Source organism: Equus przewalskii, chromosome 4 (assembly GCF_037783145.1).
Source record: "Equus przewalskii isolate Varuska chromosome 4, EquPr2, whole genome shotgun sequence".
Lineage (NCBI taxonomy): Eukaryota > Metazoa > Chordata > Mammalia > Perissodactyla > Equidae > Equus > Equus przewalskii.
Window position 1 is genome coordinate 106,140,150 of NC_091834.1, and position 14,522 is coordinate 106,154,671.

At 47.0% G+C, this 14,522-nt stretch overlaps 1 protein-coding gene across 6 annotated transcripts in view; it reads right to left on the reverse strand.

The window, feature by feature from the left end:
* LOC139083091 (uncharacterized) overlaps positions 1–14,522 on the reverse strand; it is a 130,852-nt gene that overhangs the window by 46,453 nt on the left and 69,877 nt on the right. For all 6 annotated transcript variants that reach the window (XR_011539654.1, XM_070618062.1, XM_070618063.1 and 3 more), the window contains exon 3: positions 14,247–14,402. Coding sequence is in view for 5 of the 6 variants with exons in the window: in XM_070618062.1 (XP_070474163.1) it covers positions 14,247–14,302 (56 nt within the window). In the remaining variant the exon portion in view is untranslated. The remainder of the gene's footprint in view (positions 1–14,246; positions 14,403–14,522) is intronic.

Below are 14,522 nucleotides of genomic sequence, written 5' to 3' on the forward strand. Positions count from 1 at the left end.
CTATTTGTACTATACGGTTTAGGATGCGTATATAGGTCAGTAAACTATTTTTAAAAATCAAGGAAATAATTACCATAAATGTCACAGAAACTGGGGAGCGGAGGGGGGCAGTATGTCAGGGGTGGTGGGTACACCTGTTCTTGTTTACAATTATTTATGAAAATGCACTTTTCCATGCATATGCTATATTTCACAATAACGTCTTGAAGACATAATAAAATTAAGGGAATATTAAGGGCTTGAAGGCCTCTAAATATTTGGGACTTTAGCACTTTCAGTGCTTTAAGAAAGTCTTACAATAGACCAGTTTGCCATCAACACCCACCCCTCCCAGCACCACAGCGCTTTTCCCATAGTTTAGGAATTCCAAAAGAGACCCTATTATATATATTTACACATTAGCATGTTTTATCCAAATGCATGCCATAAATGGTTGATGAAAACAGTGACGGAAGTTATGGGAAGTACATTAAAAATACTAAGGATTTCTCTTCCTCCCCACCTTTAGTAGCTTGGCATTAATATAAATTATCTGAAATAAAGTCCATTATGTTTACAAAGCAGGTTGAGAGGGGAGACGTCCCCATTCTTGCTCAGAGCAACCGTCAGGTCTCCTACCGTAGTTTGAAACAGCACCTCCATCTGTGGGTGAGACCACCCTTCGAGTCTTTGGTCACTACGAACCCTGGGAATAAACCCACCGCCCCAAGACCTCAAACCCCCACAGCCTCTGAGACATCAAGGGTCCCTCTCACTGTGCTTCAAATTCACCGTGATCATCACTTCGTAATGCTAAGTCTCTGCGGGTGCTTCTCCCCACAGGACCCTGTGCCCCCCAAACCTGACTCCCTTTCCTTCCAACATCTGTTGCCCCCGCTGCTCACCGTCTACCCTCAGCAAGTTTCCCACATCCTCCAGCATGCCCTTCGTGCTCCAACTCTGACCTGGCTGTGCTCCCAGGACACTGCTCCCTCCAGGCTTCTCAAGTGGCAGCTCTCGGGTCTCGTCTCTCACATAACTCTCATTGCCACTTCCAAACTGTTTCTCTCCATCCTTTAAAAAACCAAGAAGCCTCCTTCAAGGACATGAGATCAAATTTTGCTACCCTTTCCTGTTTTTCTGGCCACTCTCCCTCATTCGTGATTCACTCTAACACCAGTCCTGTCCTCCTGCCCGCTATTGCCCCTGGACTCATCCTGGTACCTTCAACATCACTTCGGACCGGGGTTCCTCAGCTGATCTGTTGCAGGTGCCATGTGTGCACTGTAGGGTTCCAGGAGCATCCCTGGGTTCTACCTACTAGATTCCAGGAACACAAGCCCCAGGGCAGCTGGGACGCTGACCTCAGACAGTTTTGCAGGTGCTGCCCGGGTCTCACTTCCTGGCCTGGTCCTGCCTGGCGCCACAGCTCTGAAAATGGGCTTCTCCTGTGCCTTGCTCTCGAGGTTAAGTCCTCATCATGACCCCAGTTCCAATACTGGGGCTCTCGCCTTGTTCTCTTAGGCACCTGCCCACTGGTCTGCTCTTTGATGCTTGGACTCTTACTGCATCCTTGCAAATCTCCCTCCTAGAAGCTGACCCAGCCCAGTGACTGTCCTTCTACCTGTGACTGACGTCCCCAAAGATGGATATCTACAACCTCTCCAGCTACTGGCAATTTTGTTTTTTCCGGATTTCAGCCAATCCCAGCATATCTGGTCTAGGTGCAGCTACTCAGACGATGTGGCCACTGCAACAAAATATGGTATAAATATTTCAGTGGGAATAAGGATTCTGATAGTGACAAAGAGAGAGTTTGATGATTTTGGATAGGGGTGTGTATGTGTGTGCATGTGCGTGCACGTGTGTGTATGACACACCAGCCGATGTTGCCCTGAGACTCAGGACGACAGGCATGATGTCCCCCAAGTAGCAGGCCACTGCAGCGAAACCCAAGTCTGTGCCTGCGAGAGGGGTGCCGGTGGGGCTCCCCAGATGGCTCTGGATCAGAGGCCATAAGGGTCCCAGGCTAATGCACACACTAAAAGGTCGCCGAGTCCCTATGGACACTGAGCGGCCACGATCTGTCACTAAAACCATATTGTTCTAGGCTTTCAGGGAAAGGAACAAAATACTGAGTTGAAGTTCAAGAAATTGTCAGCTTCTGCAATCTAGTGTATTTTTCTTTGAAAGGGGAGACCAGTTCTGAAGCACTGACCGAAGTACTGCCAGCAGGTGCTTTAGTGGATGCAACCACACGGAGCTCATGGTTCGGATTGGGACTAGATCCCTGCCTACACGCCATCACCCTTCCTCACCCAGTTCATCTAACGCCCAGTCAACACGCCCTTCATTGTATTCCGTCTACACAACCCATCCAAAAACAGAGAACTGGCAAGAGAAGCTGATTTGCGGAACACACCAGGAATAAGGCTTGTCGAATCCAGTTTATAACCAGCCATTTCTCCAAAATGTAGAATCAAGGCACCAAGTCACAATGATCTCTTCTTCCTCCTAGAGTCCTGTGGTCCTAGTGGTCCAAATCAGCCCATGGTTATATATCGTCTAGATATACATGGTCAGAATCATTTTGTGTGGGTGATCTGGACCCCCAACTAGACCATAAACATCTTGACGATGAGACTCCATCTTCTTCTGTAATTTCCACAACACCGAGGAGCAGGCTCAGGCGCGTGAGAATCTTTAGTTGGTCTAATACCCATATTGGTTTCAGACTATCCATTGTAGGGACCCTCAAGATTATCCAATCCAGCCACTCCTATGATGGGTGAGGATGATTTCTTGGCATAATTTTGGAGCTAAGACAAGAAGTTTACGTTTTAGATCTTGATGAAAAACTTTAATTTCAACTTTGGTTTCAAGTTAAGTGCCAACTATGTGCCAGACACTCTGCAAGGGGCCAAGTACACACTGACATATAAAACAAGGCATGATTCCTGAGGTCAAGGAATTCATAGTCAGATGGGAAGAAGAGGTGACAAAAAGTAAACACGTAAATAAATATGTGATGGTCAGTATCGCAAATGTTAGCGAGGAAATGAACAGTAGAAAAGAGTTATCCGTCTGGAGGCGTAAACTTCCAACAGTGGTATTTATTACAAAGCTCAAAGGTCATCTCTGAGAACCATCGTTTAATTTTAATGCAGGGTAATACTACTTTTGACAAACTGCACAGCCATAATTCTTCACTAAAGCCAGGAAAAAAATGAAGAGCCTCTTGGCCTCAGTCAGTGTAAGACTCATCACCCCAAAGGCCTCTCCGGGCTTGTGGGTATTTTTCCTGCTCCCTACCCTCCGTTCCTCACACACACACAATCCTGAAAATCATCTGAGAAAACGAGGCCATGCAATTTAAGATTATATAAACACACAGGTCAGGCAAGGTAAGAACATCTGGAACCTGCACTTACATTTAAGGAAACACTCTTCATGAAGAAACACACGGGCCTTCAAATGCCCTGGTCTCGTTGTCTGGGCTATGAGTCATCTGATGCCCGGGAACCGAGACCTAACAAAAGCTACGGTGCTTCCAGTTCTCACAGGGCCCCGTCAGGCCCCTGAAGTTACTTGGCACGTATTTTGAATTCCTTATTAACTGGACAGGGTGTTTTCCCAAATCCAGCTCTGAGGCTGGAAAAGCATATAAACTACGTCTGTTCACATTGCATAAAGATTTTAATTTCCCAGCTCAATTATAATTAGAAAGTATCTAAACTTTACCTCAGTGGTTTGTTTTCCCATCAATAACTAGATCTTCAGAATTAATCTAAGAAAACCCTCCTTCAGACACCAAATTCTAGTTTCTCAACGTGCCATATTGAAGGATTTCCGGTTTCCTACAAATTTCAGGCTATCTGAAAGAATGAGGGCGGGGGTGGGAAAGTGGCCATCAATGATGATCATAATGTTCCTCCTTCTCCTTGAGCAAAACATAGGATGTTTATTGGAAGACATTTAAGATTACCATTGATTAGTCCAAAATCTTATGACAATAAACTAACCAGAAAAGTAATTTGCACAAACAATTTGGTTTCTAATTACAGTAAACCACCATTCAAGTTAATTCCTATTTTCACCCTAGATCCTGGGAAGAAATCCTCTACAATACAAGAATAGTGGACTGAATTCTGTGGGAGACCCACATGTGGATTAGTGCCCTCCTGGAGGGAGTCTGTAGTGGTCTGCCGTAGGTTCTCTGTGACCCTGTCCTGATGAATATTTTTATCAACAATTTCAGTAAACAGTAGAAAGTGTGTCCATTGAGTGCACATGTGACAAAGCTGAGGAGCATAATGCATCAGGTTATACATACCTGACAGGCTAAATAAAAACAAATAGCTAAATAGCTGAAACTAACTTCATATGAAAAATCTTGCACTTCAAGACCTAACTGCAGAATCTAGAGAAAACTGAGGATAACCGTTTGTGTTAAAAAATAATAATAATTCAGAAGTTTTTGGAATGACAGCCTTTAAATGTGGTCCATTAGAGACAGACCCTTGCACTCCTCTCCCCGGCTGAGCCTTTTTGCTCAGCGTCACATCCTCAGCAATGGGCGCACACTGGGCATTTAACAGACATGTGCTGGGTGAATCAGTGCATGAAACAGTACCAAGTGGCCCCACAGAGGCTGCAGTGTGCTCTGTGCCCGTGCCCCGCTCGGTGCAGACGGGCCCAGACCATGGCCTCACGGGCTCACACTGGCCTGCCTCTCTCAGGAATGCCACGCGGTCCAGCCATAAGGTAGAGGAGATATTGATACAACATTGCAGGCCCAAAGGGAGTCAACGGAGACGTTGAGAGGGTCTTGAAATCATGTTATAAGATGAACCCGGGTCTCTAGAGCAGTGAAACTACTCTGTATGATACCACAATGCTGGACACATGTCATTATACATTTGTCCACACCCACAGAATGTACAACACCAAGAGGGACCCCAATGTAAGCCATAGACTTTGGGTAATTATGATGTGTCAGTGTGAGCTCATCAATTGTAGCCAATCTCCCTCTCTGGTGGGGGGTGTTTAACAGGCGAGGCCGTGCATGTGTGGGGGCAGCGGGTACATGGGAAATCTCTATACCTTCCTCTCAATTTTGCTGTGAACCTAAATCTGCTCTAAAAAAGTTGTCTTTTCAGCATGATGGCTGAAATGACTGTCACGTGGAAGTGGTGTACTCTCTGTAGGACCTAAGTTCAGAACTAGGACCTAGGGAGGCGTTATTCAGTTACAGGAAGAAAGAACTTTGTCCGAATACAGAACTGTCTGACCATAAGACACACTAGCCTGGACAGCAATCATTTCTCCCTCGCTGGACTTATCGAGGGGAGACACAATGACCTCCCGTTATGACTGTTGAAAGAGGAACTCACCTGCCCTTGCAACAAAGCATGCTCGTGGCCGCTATGTGGGTGGGGTCCCATGAGGACGTCGCAGTGAAGGGAGCCATATGGGAAGCTCAGTGTGGGGGCGGCACCGCCCACACAGTGAGCTAGTCTGTGTTGAGATTTACAGTGAGAGGCGACAAGGGCCACGCACTGTGTGGAGGATTCCGTTCCAGCCGTCTCTTCCCGTGGTCTTACAGATAGTCGAAAAGCAAAAACGTGTTCCAAATACACTGGTACCAAGTGAAGATCACTGAGTATTTAAGAATCTCGCAAGAAAATAGATGTGTGATGTGATCACAGGCCCTGACTGGCTCTTCAGGTAATACCCCCAAACCACAGCCCCCACTCCATACAGAAAGCTCCCAGATTACCCAATAACAGAGCCATAAAGGGCTTCCTGCTGGCACGCTGCCTGTAGCCGCACCCCACAACCTGGGAACACACACCCATCCGTGGAAGGGTTGCACTTGCAAAGGCTCATGACTGATGGAACTCATCATGTTCAGTCATTCAAAATTAAAAACACAAAAGCCCACAGGAGCCCCCACAGCCAGTATTCCTAGGATTGCAGGCAGTAAGCCGACACACCTTTGCTATCAGCCTCTACACACGAGAATTAGATGTCTTTCTATTTGTCACCTAGTTCCTCCTGAACATACACCACATTGTCAACGAAAATTTAAGAAGCAAGTCCACCTTCAGAAAACGGAACACTCGGAACCATTTGGTCATGTGGTTTCCAACACGAAGACCCCAAAGGGACCCAAGGGGGCAAAACAAGTTCCTCCTAACACAGCAGAAAACCTGACCCTGACGGTGCTCCCCCACAGCGAAGCCGCATTGGGCCTCTCTGCGAGCCCTGCGCCATGTAGACACATTCATTCCCAATATGCTGTTCAGGATGGGGAGAAAAATCGCAGACTGAGGCTTGGTCACGAAAAAGCTGTTCACCACCGAGCCAGTGAAATAGCTTCATATTCCATGTGAGAACATCAAAGGAAAGGGCTGAGCAGGTGAGTGGGGTGCACAGAAGGCCGCTGTCGGAAGGATTAGGCAACAATCAGCATTAGGGGAGTAAGCGGTCCTCGGACAGGCCGGGTGGGAAACACGCACTCATCTTCCTTTGGGAGTCAGGATGTATGCTAACATGTAATAGTTCCTGAGACTCCTGCAGTGTAGCTGCGTTTAACCAAACATTCCCCAAACTCGTGAGACCTTAGGTCCTTTTTCCACCAAATAGCAATTATTTGCTATTGGGAAGGCCCATTTTGAGAAATACTGACTTCAGCACACAGATTGTTAGAGTGATCGCCTCATTTAACACCAGGCTGCAGTCAAAGAAACTGAGGTCCTGAGAAATGAACCCACGGGTAGAGATGACACGCTCAATGGTGACAGGTGGAACTGGAAGTGGCCTCCTGACCCCAGGCCCGGGCTCTTTCTTCCATATCCATTCTACAGGTCTGTGAACAAAAATTGCCTCAACACATATAATCAACACACACACACACACACACACACACACACACACACACTTGCAGACCAGCTCCCAGTCCACGGGGATTTCTGTAAGCACAGTTTGATAGTAACATAACTCAGAAAAATGTTCCAGCTCCCTACAAAGGTTTCACATGCAACCACTGAAAAGACTCTAGGCTAAACCTGAGGCTGGAGGGGCAATCCTATTAGGCAACGACTCAAACACTGGTGCTTGGAAGTTAAGAAGAGACAGCAGGCACACCTGTGTCCATTGGCATCCAGCTAAATTAATACCAAAAAATTAGGCAATCAGCCAATTATCTGTCACCCAGAGATTCACTTGAAGGATTTAAATAGTTTTTGCAAGCGCAAATTTGAAATTTCCATACTTATAAGATAGTCTTCCTCAGATATTTACAGAGAAGCTAAAGTTTTACAATGGTATTCATGCAAAATCAGGAAATAATATTAATCACAGGTACTCCATAGCAGTGTGTTGGTAGCTTTCTGGGGATCCCCAGGTGGCGTTTAAGCAGGTAATCCCTCCAACATTTACTTCTGTCTTCACCCTTGGTATTTCTGGTCTCATAATCACGATAATCCCACGCCCTTGACAACTCTTCTCTCCCACACCCACTGGCATGTACTCTGTTACACACTCCATCCCTCGCTTGCTCTACAGGCATTGACTAAGTCCTGTTCGATGCCAGTCACTGCTCTAGGCTCCAGGGAGAGAGCTGAACAGACGGACCAATGACCCTGCCCTCATGGAGTTTACATTCCAGAGGGAATTTTTACTATGATCATAAATCTTGTTTTGCAAATAAAATTTTCTCTTCTTCGAAAGCAGAAAATGACAACAAATGGGAAATGTACTATCAATCTCATTTTGGCAAAGACATTCCCTGGAATTCCAGATTCTAAAACATGGGCTTGCAAGAAACTCCCATGACCAATAGGCAGCTGTGGGGAAAGAAATGTCACAGTCCCCGGCTCTCTCAGTGTCTTCAGGTACGGCAGCAAGAGGGCACCATAGATTTATTTCTTTTCATAAAACTCAAGAAGTAGGTATTTTAAAGGAAAGTTGTAATACAGCTTTCATATTTTTCTTTGTTATGTCATAACTTAGTGAATAAACTTTTTTTTAGCATTTTATAATTTCTAAAGTATTTTCTAGAACTGCTTTGTCTGAGTTGCATATAGCCCTATGGAGTCAGGTGGGGTAGGGATCTTCCCCGCCCTGAGCATATGGACCACTAGCCTTAGACCAGGGGAGGCCTCTAGAACATGAGGGGTTTGGGCCCTGTTACATAATCTCTCACAGATTCAGCTCCTGGAGCAATGTGTCTCCCTGAGCGTCACTATAAGAAATCATGTTACGGCGGCCAGCCCCATGGCTGAGTGGTTAAGCTCGCCGGCTCCACTTCAGCGGCCCGGGGTTTCGCCAGCTTGTATCCTGGGCACGGACATGGCCCTGCTCATCCAGCCGTGCTGAGGCGGCATCCCACATGGCACAACCAGAGGCACTCACAACTAGAATATACAACTATGTACTGGGGGGCTTTGGGGAGAAGAAAAAGAAAAAAGAAGAAGAAGATTGGCAACAGATGTTAGCTCAGGTGCCAATCTTTAAAAAAACAAAATCACGTTATGAAAACTGTCACTCCAAGTCCTTCATGGGACCAGTAAGGATATAAATAATTAAGGAATTTCTTGCTGCATTTGTGGTTGAGGACACTGAGCTCTAACCCTCAGGGCCTAACATGAAAGTCCAAGGTAAACATTTTTGGCTTCCAGTTCTCAGAAAAAGTTTGCTTCCTCCCAAGAACTAAAATGTTTCTTCCTTTCTGATGGCGAGAATTGTGAGTCTCACCACGCCTTCGTACTTATTTTGCATTCCGGGAAGCTCAAAGTCAAATGTGAGGCTGAAGTATTACGTCTTTGTGGGCTTTCGGTCTTTCTATTTATGCTCTTCCCCTCTGTTCCTACCTTCCTACTTCTATTTCTATCCTATTACTTCTTATTAATGGTGTTTTTCTGCTCGTTTTAAGCTGCCTCAAGTCCTTATTGGAATGCGTGGAATGAGACAGAGAGTAGCTACATTCATATAGATCCTCAATTTATAGATGGGGAAATGAATCGTGCACATTAAAGGCGATGGGTCCGAGGTAACGAAGCTTGCTGGGCCTGGAACTGGAAGCTGGGTCTCTGAGACACTAGTCTGCACTCACTTTATCAGACCACCTCCGTTCCCCCGTGAGCTTCAGGGTAGAGCCCCAAGACTCCGTGTCCTGGAAAGGTGTCTGAACTTCACAGACCGCAACGCACTTGCCGTCCCCGTGAATCCCTGCTCCCCAAACTGAACCAGTATGACTCGAGTGCTCACAGGTCCTCTTCCTCAGTCTAAGCTGGTTTGGCCCAAAACAGATGAGCTCACTAAGTGGTTTCATTCAGCCAAGAATCAAACTTTAAGAAACACAAGCCCTAACCAAAAACAAGTCAGTTGGCTACAAATTTCACTGACGCTGAGGTAGACGTCTATGATCTCCTGGTAGCTAAAGATAATCTTTTCATAGAAGTGTTCTCCTGCCCTGCAGAATCCCCTTGGACAGGCTCAGGTTGACATCCAGACATTTGGATTCCGCCCAGAACGCTCAGTTCCTGCTTCAGAACAAGAGCGAAGGCTCCCCTGTCAGTTAACGAGCCACGGATGCAAAAGAAATTCCCCCGTCCCTCCATCCCTGCTCGGGCCCTGCCTGAGTGAGCCGAACCCCATGTCAAAGGCTGTTTTCCTGTCTCTCCACTGACCGAGGAGCCCCAGCGGTGTCATCTCAGGGAGCCGAATGTCAGTTCATTTAATATTCTGACCCTTGAATTCCACTAATATAGACGGCTGCCTACAATTTTAAGCCTGTCCATGGCAAAAACAGATTTCTGTCCAAGCTGTGACTACGTAAGGTGTCCACTTCATCATGGGGACTGTTCCCTTGCCGGCCACCTCTGGTAATAAAGATTTAATAATAATTATTATAATACTAGTTATTATTATCATAGAAGTTTCAAATGAAGAATAACAAGTCTTCAGACAGCCCCGTAACCAGTTGACCAGGCCATGATGGCGGCATCTACCACAAAGCCAGCAATAACGCTAATAGCATAACTATTTTGACTGAGAAATACAACATTTTGATTAACTATTTCATCCAACAAAAATCCTTGGAGCCCCTTCTAAGAATCAGGCTGAGGACACTTCGCTGGGGATATTTTCATGAATATGAAAGACAAAGACCATTTCAGGTAAGCAAACTTTCCCAAATTCTGACAGAGGAAGTGAAAAGAGTAGAGGATGAGGTGAAGGGGCGGGAGACCATGGCAGACAGCTGTCAGGAGAGTCCTTCATGAGACGGGACTCAAAGGAGGAGAGGAAATTAGCCGCACAAAGAGAAGGGAAGAGAGCAGACCCAGGAACAGAAAGTGCAGGGAGAGAGTGAGGCGCAGCAAGGTGAGTGCGTTTCAGAGACCAGTGGCACAACGTTGTACTGTGGTCAGCAATCGTTACTGTCACTTAAACGTTTGTTGAGAGGGTAGTTTTCATGTTAAGTGTCTTCCCACAATAAAATAAAACTTTAAAAAAAAAGGGAAAGAAAAGAAAGGCCACAGAAGAGGGAGCAGAATACAGTGAGTTGACAGAGCAGCAGGAGGCAGCCTGGAGCCTCTAGGGCGGGCCGCGGTTGGGAGATGGGCTTTACTGTAAACACCATGGAAAGGCCCTGAAGTCCTTGAAGAGAAAGAATGACAAAATCTGAGCTCCACTGAAAGGGATCAACATGACCCTGCACAGACCAGAGAAGCGGGACCTGAAGCCGGGGACCAGCGTGGGGGCTCCTTAGGGAGCAGGCTCTTCGTGGCTGCTCAGGATGCTCTGGGTGACCTGCTTTACTCAGCTTGTGACCATTTTACTGCATATTTGCACTTTCCAAGAAGCACAGGACTACAGAGGGAGAGAATAAAGTTAGCTCCTCACTAGTAACTCAGGTAAAGGAGAAACCAAGGTGCAGTTTGAAGGTTCTCGAGGCTCCGAGGCCCAGACACCTGCACAGCTGTAAGCTGGATGTGTTCTCACTGCATATCTCAGATCCGCCCACGAGAAATCAACCTGAAGGGAAGCCATGACAACTGCAGTCATTCTGCTACCCACTGACGAGGCTTACAGACCTTGCCCATGAACCTGGACTACACTGTAATCACTCAAATTAGCCCGCAAGCAGCATCTCCCAGGAGATGGAAGCTCAGTGTCCCACGAGGGGCAGCTCATTAGTTGTGCAAAGCTCAGTCTGCTATCTCAGGAGAGTGGTGGTTTTCAAACTATGTCCTCAGGAGCACCGGGTTCTGCAGAGACGCCTCAGGGCCCAGTGGGGTGAAGGGGAGACCAAATGGCCGGGGCTCCAGGCTGATCTCAGAGGACACATGATTCGATGACCTGTTGTTTGTCACTCAGCCTGGCTCCTTTCCCCACTGCTGTTGTCAAGACCACTAACGACCTTCCTTCGCTGGATCAGATGGAAGCTTTCCGACCTTCATCTCACTTGACCCGGGAGCAACGTTGACGTGCTGACCCACTCCCTCCCCACAGGGATTCTCTTCTCACCTACACCCATGGCTTCAAATGCTCGACACACCCGTGGTGCTCAGATGCAAACCTCCAGCCCACATCTCCTTCCTGAAGGCCACCAGACACACGTGTCAGCCTTCTGGACACTTGCATTGTATGTCCCACAGCCACAGAATCTCAAATGATCACAACTGAACTTACACTTTTCCCGAAGTCTGGCTTCCCTCCTGTTTCCATATCTCATTGAGGTTGGGTGTAAGTCTTCTCATGCTGGAAGTCTTCTGTATCAGATGAGTTCAGAAGAACGTGTCTGTGTGTCCGTGTGTATGTGTGTGTGTGTGCTCTTGCATTTGTGTACGTTGGTATAAAACCTGCACCCCAACCAAAGCTAGAGCTCTAGTACATTATATGCTGTGGACTTCTCCTCGGCTTCTCTCTCCATCGTTACAACTCCTCTTCACACTCAGTAGCCATTGCCCAGGTCCAGAACTTCCTGACTCATATATCATTTCCACAGGACCTAACCAAGAAGCGGCCATGAGAGTGATGAACTAACAGCAATGACTCTGAACTAACAGGGCAGTACACCAAGGAACACATTTGAATTTTATAGAACTCTTCTGGAAGCAAGGGCTAAATCCAAAAGGTTCATGTGTGCGTGTGTGTGAGGAAGATTAGCCCTGAGGTAACATCTGTTGCCAATCTTCCTCTGTTTGCTCAAGGGAGATTGTCCCTGAGCTAACATTTGTGCCAGTCTTCCTCTGTGTTGTATGTGGGATGCCGCCACAGCATGGCTGACAAGTGGTGTGTATGTCTGCACCTGGGATCCGAACCCACGAACCCCAGGCTGCCAAAGTGGAGTGTGTGAACTTAACCACCAGACCAGCCCCTAAATCCAAATGTTTTTGATGCTTCATTGTGAAAAATTTTTGACATCATACAAAGCTGGATAATTAAAAATCACCCTCAGCGAGCAGAGCCTTTGGGTCAGCCTGATAGTCCAGGGCCTGCGGCCAAGCGCTCAACCTCATCCAGGCCACCCGGCTCCCTCTGCTTTAATGAAGCTGCTGCGTTCCGTTCAGCAATCCTCCAGGTCCTGTTAGACAGCACCTTCCGGTCTCACGAGTTTGTTTCCTGTGTGGTAGTGTCGTGTGGACAGCAAAGTTGCTGGAAATAAGAGGACAGAGGTGAGGAGAGTGAGGGGACTCTGACCACATGATGATAATGCATAGCGCCACCGAGGGATCACGAAACAGTGACCTGCGTCTACGCACCGTGGCCATTCAGCACGCAGAAGACCCCTTAGCTACCAAGTCAGCATTTCAACTCGGTAATGACAAGGAGTATTTTCTCAGCACAAATTATAGCTAATGTGTAAATCGAGGGGAAAAGCACAGTAATTAACTGCCTTTTACTGGAACTTATAATGCTATCTGCTTTGGCATCACACTTGAACATCTTCTTCATTCTTTATCAGAGGTCACTTTTATGGACTGAATTTGTGTCCCCCCAAATTAATATGTTGAAACTCTAACTCTATTAGGAGGTGAGGTCTTGGGGAGGCAATTAGGTAGTGAGGTGGGGCCTCATGGATGGGATTAGTGCCCTTGTAAGAAGAGACGTGAGGACACAGCGAGAAGACACCATCATGAACCAGGACATGGGCTCCCACCAGACGCGAAATCTGCCGGTACCCTCATCCTGGACTTCCAGCCTCCAGGACTGTGAGAAATAAACGTCTGCAGTTACGATACCCAGTCTGTGGGGTTTTCGTCACAGTGGCCCAAACTGAGACAATCACCCACAGGAAGAGAAGATGACTCTAACACAATGAATGTTCTTGACCCGTTTGTCTCCCTATGCCACGGACGAATCCACTCTCTGTATTTCATCTCTGATACCTTCTCCACACTTACAGATCCTTCAGAACTATTTTGATAACTTTACAGCTCCTAGACTATTTTGGAGTGTTCTGTCCAACTCTGAGTGCCATGAATTAAAGATATTGACAAGCTAGAATTCACCAGAAAAGAGTGATCAGAAGGGTGAGGTGTAGACACTGCTGTTTCAGGAAGTACTGAAATCAGAGTGGAGAAGAGAGGCTTTGGGGAGGAGGTGACAGCCATCCTGAAATGTCTGCGGGGCGACGCTGGGCGAGAGAAACACATCTGGGTCCTTAGATGAAGGCAAGGGAGCTAAAAAGTCAGCGGCCACACTCTGGGTGCGAATCCTGGCTCTGGCCAGCACTGGCTGGGTGACCTCAGGTCTCCTCCTGCCAGACCTGGGTGGCCTCACCACGCGGGGTAATGACTGCATGAAAGTAATGCTGCGTGAAAGTGGGGAGACGCTTCATGGAAACAGCGCTCATAGCTCTTGGTGCATGGGAAGGAGCTCAGGAAGGACGATTATTAACATCCTATTAATACTTAGACTCATCAACTGTAACAGAGCCTGAGTTTGAAACCATCACCTGCAAAGAGATTTATGGGCTGAGATCAGAGGTAACTCTATTTGTTGACCCTGGTAAATTCCAAGGTTTTCTAAAAGGTCTTCTTGATTAATAATTCCGTCCACAGCTGTCTGCCCTGGTACATCTTCTCATACCTTACCTGTAATTTCCAAACTTAAAGCCACTATTGGGTTAGTTAGATAATGAAAACAACTTCCAGAAGACCCCTGGTAAGGAGCACAGAGTTATTTAGGGTTTTCCTGGTCTTTTCACATTCATACATCCATATATCAGTCAGAGGCAGCCTTAGAATGCCTACCTGCCGCAGTCAGGGTGGTTCCAGCAGCTGCTGCAAACACTCGACACTCCTCCCATCGAGAGGTGGGGTCTCTGTCCCAGTCCTTTGAATCCAGGTGGGCTCTCGACTCCTTCCACCAAGAGAGTATAGCAGAAATGATGTCGTACCCATCAGGGCCTAAGCAGGAGAGAAGACCCATAGTCATGTGAAGGGAGAGCACTGAGTCTAAAGAACCGCCAGCTGCAAAGGGGAATTGGCATAATGAGGGATTTGCTCGTAAGAGGTAGGGAGAAATCT